This window comes from Thamnophis elegans, chromosome 11 (assembly GCF_009769535.1).
Source record: "Thamnophis elegans isolate rThaEle1 chromosome 11, rThaEle1.pri, whole genome shotgun sequence".
Taxonomy (NCBI): domain Eukaryota; kingdom Metazoa; phylum Chordata; class Lepidosauria; order Squamata; family Colubridae; genus Thamnophis; species Thamnophis elegans.
In genome coordinates this window covers 18,857,167-18,869,399 of record NC_045551.1, presented here as the reverse complement: position 1 = coordinate 18,869,399, position 12,233 = coordinate 18,857,167, and the positions used below count along the sequence as shown (strand labels likewise).

The 12,233-nt window shown below is 37.0% G+C and overlaps 1 protein-coding gene across 5 annotated transcripts in view; it reads left to right on the top strand.

Moving 5' to 3' along the window:
* CNKSR2 (connector enhancer of kinase suppressor of Ras 2) overlaps positions 1 to 12,233 on the top strand; it is a 296,044-nt gene that overhangs the window by 87,057 nt on the left and 196,754 nt on the right. For all 5 annotated transcript variants that reach the window (XM_032226612.1, XM_032226611.1, XM_032226610.1 and 2 more), the window contains exon 5: positions 7,706 to 7,747. In XM_032226612.1, coding sequence (XP_032082503.1) covers positions 7,706 to 7,747 — 42 coding nt within the window. The remainder of the gene's footprint in view (positions 1 to 7,705; positions 7,748 to 12,233) is intronic.

Here is a 12,233-nt window from a genome sequence, read left to right as displayed (position 1 = left end):
ACAAGAAAAGTGTCATCAAATATTTATGAATGGTTAGTGATCATTGGCCTTTATTAATTCTATTCATTTTCTCTAGATTTCCATGGCTATTTCTTATGCACTTAGGTTTCATCCTTTCACCCCATTGTGTCAACTCTGCTGGGGGAGAGGGGGCGGGGGCAGAGGGGAGCTGAACAAGGTGACGGCCAGCAAAATCTTTTACCTTGAAATGTTGGGGCTCCTTGAGAGCACGCTAGTGTGGCTGGGGGCGAGGCGAAGGCAAGATGTGGTGAGGTGAGGCCAACAAGCTTCAGCTGCTGCTGGGCACTGTCAGCCCCCTGTGCGCATGCCCAGGGAAAGCAACTGCCATGGCTGGGACGGGCCAAGGCGGTGGGGGCTGGCCCCTTGCTGTTTCCAGGGCGGCCCCATTGGGAATGTCTAACCACATCATGGGAAGGATCTGCCCGTGTGCCTTGAGTTTGACATGTCTGGTCAAGACCCTTCCAGGGTGGTTGTTTTTAAAATATCTAATTTGCAGCTTCTACTTTGTTGCTGTTATTTGGCTTGCATATTGCTGCATTCTTGTACTTCAAGGAGGAAAATACGTTACCTTGGGAATCTTCACCTTTTTGTTAAAATTGTCACCTGATGGCATTATGTTTCCATTTTAACTTTGAAAATGGACAGTATGTCCATTTTTTTACCTATTTTCTCTTATGTTTATTGTAAAAGAAATATAAGTTATTGCAATGTATTACTGTATTTATTTGGATTTAAAATATGTTAATGGATGCATGAGAGTAAAAGAAACATGCTAAGGAAGACATTGGCACTGTAATAATGCTGGACAGTGTTCTTAAGCTACATATACTGTACAAACACACACCACAAACACACTCACAAACTGTCTGCAGTTTTACTGTGAATCACGTTGAATTAAGATTGATGTACTCAGCAGTGGTTTTTGCTTAAAAATATTCCCTATTGTAATTCCCTATTGTAATATGTCTTTATGGCATTTATGTATTCCTTTGATATGAAAAGCAATAGGTAAAACCTTATATCATGTTACAGTTTGCTTTTCATCTGATGGCAAAGCTTTTCCCTGACGTTAGATGTTTCTATAACACAGCAAAGACCACTAAAACTTCTGGTCTGTTATCTGCCAATGCAGCTTCCAGGGCTGAAAATATAAATTATTCGTTTAATGTCACATACAATTAAGCAGAATGCTGTTTTTAATCTTAAATATAGTCTCTATATATATTAGTGATGGAAGGCAAGTTCTAAACTTGTTGCTTTAACATTGTAATTAATGGACAGAAATCAAAATGATATACTACTGTGTAATAGAGCATGTTTGTGAGAAATCATGAAGCCTCTAGATGTTTTTAAGAAGTCAATGTCATTTTTGTCTAGAAACCCAATTGATTCCACTTGGAACAATTCATGGAAAATAAGCATTAATCCTTTTCATAAACTGTTTATATTGCTCTTGAGAGTAAAGTAATTCCTTACTCATTTGGGTCCATAGAATGAGTATATAACTCCCTATTGCCATTATTGTGAATATCTCATAGTCTGAATATTTGAAGGCAGAGTGTGAATTGCTCTTCAATAGTACAGGTAGTGAAGTTTGCTCTCTGCTTACATACAAGTGCCTTGTTCTGTCAGCATTGGTTGGGAGTGTTCTCCATGGTTCCTTGGTTAGGCTTTTACTGTTTGATTGTTTGTTTGAGTTGAAATTTTATTGATTGGGGTATTTCTTACTGCTTGATTGTCAGTCTAATATTAATCCTGGTGTTAATCTCTGCTTCTCTGAGTGCTGATGGCTGGCAAGAAGATGTTTGATCTTTTTGTTTCCTTTTTAGCTTTTTGATTGTCTTTTGAATGATATCTAGATGATGTTTATATGTAATTTGTCTGAGTGCCAGGCTTCCAGGAATTTTCTACAATTTTTAAATTTTTGTTTGGCTAGGATGTTCACAATTCCTAGTTGAAACTGATGAAGTTTGCCCATGTGTCGTGTAATTAAGTCATTTTCATCATGTAAACATCATGAAAACAGCGCAACAAATGAATGGCTGCATGCTGAGTCAGAGGCAGCTGGCAACAGAGAGCAACAGATCCAGCTCAGGAGCTCAACTAAGCAGCCCAATGCTAGAAAAGAATCAACTGAAAGCAGCGAACCGGTAGCTGATCAGCGGACAAGAAGGGGTTGGAGGCAGCGAACTGTATTCAGTAATTGCTTAGACCCATACTCCAATCTAGGCAGCCTAACTTGAGGGGCAAACAGGCAACCAAGGGCTCCGGGCCTAGCAAACTTGAGGCAGCTGACTACCACAATCCTCCCGTGCAAACTTCCATCCTTCCCCATTGACCTGCCCCAGGTAGAGGATTTGTAGAAGACTCAATCAATATTCCCTCCCCAGTGAGATCAACAGCCCCCTGCCTCTTGCTAGCCTGGTAGCCCTTCCCAGTGGTCTGTCTGGCAGAGGACAAAGGGCCTGGAGCAACACATCCAACAAAGTGAATGGGTGGCTGTGAGAAATTGATGGTGACTGGCTTTGTTGGGGTTTGAGAGAGGGGAGGAGGGAAAGAGAGAGAGAAACAGAGGGGGGAGAGAGAAAGAAGAGGGAAAGAGAGAGAGCGGGAAAGAGAGGGGAGAAAGAGGGAGGGAGGGAGGGAAAGGGGGACGAGAGAAATGATATTACAAAAGTTTTTCTTTTTTATTGTTGCTAAACGTAATATTTCAAAAGCAGAAAAAAATGAAGGGCCATAAAAGTGCATTTATCATGTTTTTCTTAGAACAATTAGCTGAACTCTGCCTTGTTTATCATTATTCTAGGTAGTAAAACATTATTCAGGTTAAATTGCCACGTTGGCACTTCACGATAAATAAGTGGGTTTTGGGTTGCAGTTTGGCACTCGGTCTCTAAAAGGTTCGCTGTCACTGGGCTAATCTAAAGAAAAGAATAATGGGTGACATAATAGCAGTATTTGTGGGGCTACCATAAAGAAGAGGGAGTCAAATTATTCTCCAAACTACCAGAGGGCAGGACAAGAAATAATGTTTGGAAACTAATCAAAGAGAGAAGCAATCTGGAATTAAGGAGAAACAACAAGGACAATTAACCAGTGGAACAGCTTGCCTCCAGAAATCATGGGCATTCCATCACTGGAGGTTTTTAAGAAGAGACTGGACAGTCACTTGTCTGAGATGGTATAGTTCTCCTGCTTGAGCAGGGGGGTAGACTAGAATATCTCCAAGGTCCCTTCCAGCTCCTAGTCTGTTCTGCTCTACTCTATTCTACTCTATTATACTTTTTGACTGCTCTTCATGGATACACTCTGCTTGACTTCTGCCTATTTGTCTTACATAGTAGTCCTTATACTGTATGTTGTAGATTGCTCCAGGCAGGCAGGCAAACATGCAGTAAATATGAATAGATTAGTTCTGTTCTACTTAAGAAAAGAATCCCATCATTGTTTCTCATTTATGATGAAAAACATGATGTGTGGGAGCAGTTCATCTTGAATGTGGGTGACACACAGTTGGCTTATTTTTTCTCTCTGTAAATGCATTCACTTTATTCATGAAAACTTTTAGCAATTAATATTTATGTCTGTAGGGGAGAGATATGGGCAGAGACGGAGAGAAAGCAGAAAGATTTAAATTGTAAGCTAAAGTATTAAGAACATTGAGTGGTATTAAGAACATTGAGTGGTTTTGACTGGAATATTTCAAAATTGCAAAAGCTATAACTATACATTTTAATGATGTTAGATTGCTCTGTTAGATTAATGAAGCATCTTGATACTTTTTAAAGAAGAGTTAAGGGGCTATTTTTTGTCAATCTGAAAAAAATACTAAGCTACATTGAAAGTTGGATGAATAGAAATCAATAAATTGTAGGGCCTTTAGTCCTATGTACTATTCCATTGAAATTCTTGGTATTAGTTCAATGTTTATGCAACTTAGAAGTTAAGAAAATAATAATTGTAAATAGAACTTTGGCAGCTGGCTTAATTCCACAATTTCTATCAACAAGCATTAGGACAAAATGCTTCATAATAGTATAAGAATTTCCAGGACCCAAATTATTTCAGATTCAGAACAAATTTATTCTGAAAAGGCATTTAATAGAAAATGGGATTTCTCTCTTTCCCTTTCCTTGTGGTTTCTTCACTTTTTAGATTATTTTGTATTTGAATTATTTAGAAAATATATGTATACACTCATGAATATTTTTTGTTCTTGCTTTAGAATAAGCTTTAATGAGTTTAATCAGATTTCACTAGAAAATTAAGGATACTTTGGTTATTTAAATTTCAGGGAATCATATAGTAATTATAAATGATCACTGAATTTTGATTATTTTCAGATATTCGTAACAGTTTAATTTACAACATCTCATGGTAAATGTTATATTAACAATATTTTAAAGACCTAAATAGTGAAATGTGAGATAATGTTGTTATTACATGTTGCATATTCAATGATATGTAAATTAATTTATAAGAACATTCATAATTGAAAATATTCAATGATTAAATTATTAAAGCAAACTGCTTGACTTCCACAAATATAAATTTACATTTATGTTTATTGGCATGACTATATCCTTCACTATTTATTTTATCATTTGTAGGACAGAGTGAATAGTTTTGTGAAGCCCAGAAAGCATTTGATAACGTGAACTGGCAATTTATGCTAGCACAACTAAAAGAGATGGACTTTGGAGAGAGATTTATTAACATGATTAAGGCGATATATTATAAAAAAATACAAAGGTGATGGTAAATGGAGCTATGACTGAGAAGGTTAGCATTAAGGCAGTGGTAGGTTTCAATTCCTTCTCTTTGAGACATGGTTTGCAAAGTCCCAGTTTTGCAAGGCACTTGTCAAAAAGAAGGAAGTTTGGGCGGGCCTCTTCCAACAGCTGAGTCCTGCTCTGGCAAAGGAAGTGAGTGGGCAAGCAAGGTGCAGACAGCCTGGGTGAGAGAGAAAGTGGCGAGCAGGCGGAGGGAGCAAGCAGGGGGGCAGGCCAGGGGAGGGACCGTTCCAATACGGGGCCTCAGAGGACCTGGTACGCAAACACGCTGGGTTTCTGGCACCAGTACGTCCATATCCCCTGAAACCCACCTTTGCATTAAGGAGACAATGATTTCCACTATTATTCATATTGACATTGGAAGTATTAAATAGAACATTAGACAAGATATAGAGATAAAAGGCATGGAAATAAAAAAGGAAAAGTATAAACTATAGGCATTTGCAAATGATTTAGTTTTTATTTTGGAAGATCCACAAGAAACAGGGTGTAAATTAATTTTTTTAAAAAATAGAAGAATATGGAAAAGTGGCAGGTAAAGAGAAAACTAAGAAAACTTAGTAAAAAAAATCTTACAGATAAGCAGAAAAAAGTGTTAATGAAGAGAATAGATATCCAGGTTACAAAGAAAATAAAATACTTAGGAATTCAGCTGACAGCAAGATGTGTATCGATAAAGGAAGATAATTATCACAGATTGTTGAAACAAATTCAAATAGATCTGGAAAAATGGAAAAATCTGCAATTATCGTTGATAGGAAGAATAGCTACAATCAAAATGAACATATTGCCAAGATTATTGTACTTATTTCAAACAATCCTGATAAAATTGGAAAAAAATATTTTGAGGAACTTAACAAAATAATGCATACATATATTTGGCAAGTGAAAAAAGCAAGAATTAGCTTTAAATTGTTGCAAGATTCAAGATGTAGAGGAGGTTTTGAGTTACCAAATTGTATTACCAGGCCACTGTATTAACATAGATGAAAGAATGGATTGTAATGAGGCATACAATATTATTGATTTGGAAGGACATGATCTGGGTTGGCATGCATTTTTGGGGAAAGGGAAAATAAGATGATTACTTTCAAAGTCATTACATAAGAAATGCATTAATATTAGTGTCGGAGAAAATTAAAGAGCAACATTATTTGAGGATACCAGTTTGGCTTTCAACAATGGAAGCAATGATTCATCCAAATGTTATTAACATGGGAAATATTGTTAGATATAAAGATAACTTGAAAGAAAAGGGGGAACTCAATACTAAACAAGAATTCAGTGATCAAGGGATCGTTATGGCATGGTATTCAAAAGTGCAGATACATTCTAGATATGAGAAAGATACTAAATTATATGGTTTTTATAAAGAATTAACAGAATTAGTTAAGACACTAATAGGAACAGAAGAAAGATTGATAAAGAAATTATATAGCTACCTACTGGGCATAAAACTGGAAGATGAACAAGTAAAGGAGACAATGATAGCATGGGCAAAAAAATTGGTCACATAATAGAACTAGACAAATGGCAGAAACTGTGGGATAGGAATTACAAATTAACAATGTCAACCGCATATAAAGACAATTTGTATAAGATGTTTTATAGATGGCACTTTGCACTGGTGAGGTTGGCAAAGATGTTTAAAGATAAGTCAGCTAAATGTTGAAAGTGCCACCAGATGCCTGGGTCTTATTATCATATGCGGTGGACGTGTGTAGAAGCAAAAAAATATTGGACAAAAATACATACATGGTTGGAAAAGATGATAAAACAGCACACTGATTTAAAACCAGAACTATTTCTGTTGGGGATTTTACCTGAAACTTTCAGTAAAGCTAACACATATTTAATTATTCATGTATTAACCACAGCTAGAATTGTATTTGCACAACATTATAAAAGTGAAGAGATCCCTACTGATGAGAAGGTAATTAGAAAACTATTAGAATGTGCAGAAATGAACAGATTAACCCAGGCAATTAAGGAGAAAGAACAAACTGAATATTATATGACATGGAAATTATTTTATCAATGGTTAGAGAATAAAAATGGAAGTTGGAAGTAAAAGGAGATTAAAGAAGAGTAGAAATATGTTAAGAGAGAGATATAAACAATATGATAATTGTTAGTATATGATGATGATGATTATGCTTAATGTTACTTTTTTATCAGAAGATAGGTTAAGAGAAAAAAACAAGCAGGTTCACTATGTTCAACGGTTTAATATACTATAATTCTAAGATTAGAGAATTAATTTCAATGTGAATGATGTAAATTTTGATGTTTATTACACAGAGATATTTGTACCCAGATGACACACTGTTTAAGGAAAGATAGAATGTTCATATTTAAAAAAAATAAAAAACATTTAAAAATAGTTTTGTGATGACTGTATTCATTTTGTATGTAATTAGTTCATATATTAGTTTAATTCATGTTGTATATTAGCTTAGTTCATATTTTTCATTTATTTTATTACACCCCCCCACACACCCCACACACAAAATCCTTTATTTAGTAAACCAACTAAATATGTGAGGTGTTGTAGATAATGTACTATGGTTATTGGGCAGGATAATTCAGAATTATCAAGGGAAGGAACTGATATTTCTTATCAGACGATCTATCTTCTATCTATCTATCTATCTATCTATCTATCTATCTATCTATCTATCTATCATCTATCTATCTATTATCTATCTATCTATCTATCTATCTATCTATCTATCTATCTATCTATCTATCTATCTATCTATCCTTCCTTCCTTCCTTCCTTCCATTCCCCCCTCTCTCTTATATTATTGAAGTATTAAAAAGTAACCACTTTCCCCTAAATATTTCATTTCATTTAATTAAATTAATTTCAGTTCATCTTATCTTTCTAGGACTGCACAGTACATGAAACAGAGAACAAAATTTTGCATGTGGTAAGTAGCATTTATTGCATCATCATAGATATTAATAGTAAACTCGTTAACTAAATGTTAATCCTTATGTAGTCAAACACTCTTGGTTCATCTATACAGGCTGCTTACATTCTAGGCTTTATTCTACACAGTTGTTTTACTTTAATTCTGCCCTACATATTGAACCATTATCTAAAAATATAAAACTATATAGATTTCCATGTACCGTGCATTTAAAGGAACAAGGTACATACTACTAGCCATTCTTTCTTGCTAATCTCTCCACTTGGAACCACCAAAACTATACCAGCACTATATCAAAAGTGGATGATGTTCCAAATCCAAGAGAATGTATTATTTTACCCTTGCTAAGAAGAATGGGATCCTTCTTATTTTAACTACTTTTTGGAGCTCTTTTATTTTAAGACTGGTATCAATTGTTTTTCTTTTCTACAGTAGTTCATCTAATGATCTATAAAATGTATACTTTTATCTATGCATATTAGGCTTCCATCATATATTATTTCACTTTATAAAAAACTGTGTCCTATATCAGTTTTTCATTCTACCATTGCACCTAGCTATAGCATTTGGAGATTTATTTAGCTGACATGCACTCGGTCACTCAGTCATTCAGTTCCTAGTCATCTCATGGCTGACTATTATGCACTCTATATATGGCTACCCTTGAAGAGCATTCAGAAGCTACAGCTGGTGCAGAGTGTGGCAGAGAGGTAGTTCGGGGGGTGGGGGGCAAGAATGGCCCTTGTAATACCACTGCTCCATGAGCTGCAGTCTGCTTCTGGGTGCAATTCAAGATGTGGTGATTACCTTTAAAGCCCTTTATGGCACGGGTCCAGATTACTTGAGGGACCGTCATACTCCATTGGGATTGGCCTGTACAAATCTTGCTGGCTGAGGAGGCATCCTGTGAGACCCATCAACCCAATTGCTTCAGCTAGTGGGCTCCAGGAGGAGGACCTTCTATCCTGTTGGAACATTCCCCCCCCATGTGAGGTTGTCCCCAACTCTCCTATCTTTTTGTAAGAGTCTAAAGATGTTCTCCAAGTCAGCTTGGGGCCCCAGTGGGGGAACAGCATAATGGAGATCCCACCTCTCTTCACCACGGTCCTCCCCATGTGTCTTTGGTTTTAATATTTGATTTTAACTTTTTTATGATTTAACTTAGTTGTGACTGTAAGCCGCCCAGAGTTACCTTATGGTAAGATAGGTGGCGAATAAATTTTATGAACAAACAAACAAACAAACAAACTGTATTATGTATTTTTGCAGCAAACTACCATATTTTTCGGAGTATAAGATGCTCTGGAGTATAAGACGCACCTTAGTTTTTGGGGAGGAAAATAAGAATAAAAAAAATTCTGCCTACCAGCATCCATGGTATTCAGCTGACAGATGGTAACAAGACCAGCCAATAAATAGGCATAGCAACTAAGTCAGCCAATGAGGGCTATTTGGACTCTGAAATTTGCTGTGTGAGCAACAAGGAGACAGGAAGGAGCCTGGCTTAGCCGAGAACTGAAAGTGAAACTGCTTGTGTTTTGCTTGTATTTACTGCTATCTTGAAAAGCCTGCTTTTGGTAATGTATTGTATATTATTATTATTTTGAATCCTGCTGAATCAGGTATTTGTGTGTGCTTTCTGAATGTGATTGCTGTTGCAAATTCTGACCAGCCAGGTCAGCGTCAGTGCTTATTGCAGCCTGATTCAGCAAAGCTGATTGGCGGGTGGATCAGACTGCCGGAATACCCCCAATCAGCTGTTCCAGGCTGCAGGGATTGCCACAGACCATCTCTGTCTCCATGCCTCACATTTTTGGCCTCTGGGTGTGGGGAGCTACCTTTGCTGTATAAGACGTACCCAAATTTTCACCTGCTTTTTTCGGGGGGAAGGTGCATCTTATACTCTGAAAAATACGGTAGTTTTATTTCACTATTTGCTCTTATTGGGGATGTGTGTATATATGATTCTTTTACATGATTGGGTCAGATGTTAGGTCATTAGCATTACAAATTTAACAAAATTTTATTAAATAATATATAATATGTATGGAAAGAATCTGGATTGTATTTGTTATTATGGTTATAGAATAGGTTTGGGTATATATGTGTCCTCTTCATGAATTACTGCCTTTTCATGGTGAAGGAGCTTGTGTAGCTCGATAAAGCTATGAACTATGCCATGCAGGGCCACCCAAGATGGGCAGGTCATAGCAGAGAGCTCTGCCAAAATGTGATCCACTGGAGAAGGAAATGGCAACCCATTCCAGTATTTTTGCCATGAAAACCCCATGGACACTACCAAAAGGCAAAAAGGCAAAAAGATATGATGCCAGAAGTGAGCCCCTCAGGTCGGAAAGTGTCCAATATGCTACTGGGGAAGAGCAGAGGGCTAGTACTAGTAGCGCCAGAAAGAGTGAAACAGCTGGGCAAAAACTGAAAGGATTCTCAGCTCTGGATGTATCTGGTGGTGAAAAGAAAGTCCGATGCTGTAAAGATCTATACTCCTTAGGAACATGGAATGTAAAATTCATGAACCAAGGTAAGCTGGATGTAGTCAAACAAGAGATGACAAGACTAAACATTGACATCTTGGGAATCAGCGAACTAAAATGGACAGGAATGTGAATTTAATTCAGTGACCATCAGGTATACTACTGCAAGCAAGAATTCCTCAGAAGAAATGGAGTACCCTTCATAGTCAATAAAAGAATAGGAAAAGCAATACTGGGATACAATCCCCAAAATGACAGAATGATCTCAGTTCGAAAGCAAGCAAACCATTCAACATCACAGCAATCCAAGTCTATGCCCCAACCACTGGTGCTGAAGAGAATGAATGTGACCAGTTCTATGAAGCCCTACAGCACCTTATAGAATTAACACCAAAAATGATGTCCTTATCATCATGTTGGATTGGAATGCTAAATTAGGAAGCCAAAAGATAACCAGAATAACAAGCAAGTTTGGCCTTGGAATACAAAATGAAGCAGGGCACAGGCTGATAGAATTTTATCAAGAGAATATGATGGCCATAGCAAACACTGTTTTCCAACAACCCTAGAGATGACTCTACACATGGACATCACCAGATGGTCAACACAGAAATCAGGTTGACTGTGCTCTGCAGCCAAAGATGGAGAAGCTCTATACAGTCAGTAAAAATAAGACCAGGAGTTGACTGTGGCTCAGATAATGAGCTTCTCATTTCAAAATTTAGGCTGAAACTAAAGAAAGTAGAGAAAAGCACTAGGCCACTCAGGTATAAACTAAATCATATCCCTGTGAATATGCAGTATAGGTGACAAATATATTTAAGGAATTAGATCTGATAGACAGAGTGCCTGAAGAACTATGGATGGAGGTTCGCAACATTGTACAAGAGGTAACAACTAAAAGCATCCCAAAGAAAAAGAAATGTAAGAAAGCAAAATGGCTGTCTGAGGAAGCTTTGCAAATAGCTGAGGAAAGAACGGAAGCAAAAAGCAAGGGAGAAAGATAAAGATACTGTACACCCAATTGAATGTAGAACTCCAGAGAATAGCTAGAAGAGATAATAATGCCTTCTTAAATGAACGGTGCAAAGAAATATAAGAAAACAATAGAATAGGGAGAACCAGAGATTTCTTCAAGAAAATTGGAGATTGGGAACATTTCATGCAAAGGTGGACATGATGAAAGACTAAATGGCAGGGACTGAAAAGAGGCAGAAGATATTACACAGAAGAACTGTACAAGAATGAGCTTAATGCCCCTGATAACCAAGATGGGGTGGTCACTGACCTTGAGCCAGACATCCTAGAATGTGAAGTCAAATGGGCCTTAGAAAATCTGGGCAACAACAAAGCTAGTGGAAGCAACTATATTCCAAGTGAACTATTCAAAATCTTAAAAGCCGATGCAGTAAAAGTGCTACACTCAATTTGCAAGCAAATTTGGAAAACTCAACAGTGGCCACAGGATTGGAAAAGGCCAGTTTACATTCCAATTCCAAAGAAGGGCAATGCCAAAGAATGTTCAAACTACCACACCATTGCACTCATTTCACATGCTAGTAAAATTATGTTCAAAATCCTACAAGCTTGGCTCCAGCAGTATCTGGATAGAGAACTATCAGAAGTACAGGCAGGATTTCAAAGAGGCAGAGGAACTAGAGATCAAATTGCAAACCTATGCTGGATCATGGAGAAAGCTAGGGAGTTCCAGAAAAACATCTACTTCTGCTTCATTGACTATGCCTTTGACTGTGTGGATCACAACAAATTGTGGCAAATTCTTAAAGAGATGGGAGCACCAGTCCATCTTATTTGTCTCTTGAGAAACTTGTATGCGGGTCAAGAGGCAACAGGGTTGTTTTTTTTGGTAATAATTTTTTTTAAAATTTTTTTAAACACAAATAATACAAACAGTACATATACAACTGAATACAAAAAAGGAAGACAAAAAGAAAAGAAAAAAATACATATTACAGTGCGCACCCCACCCC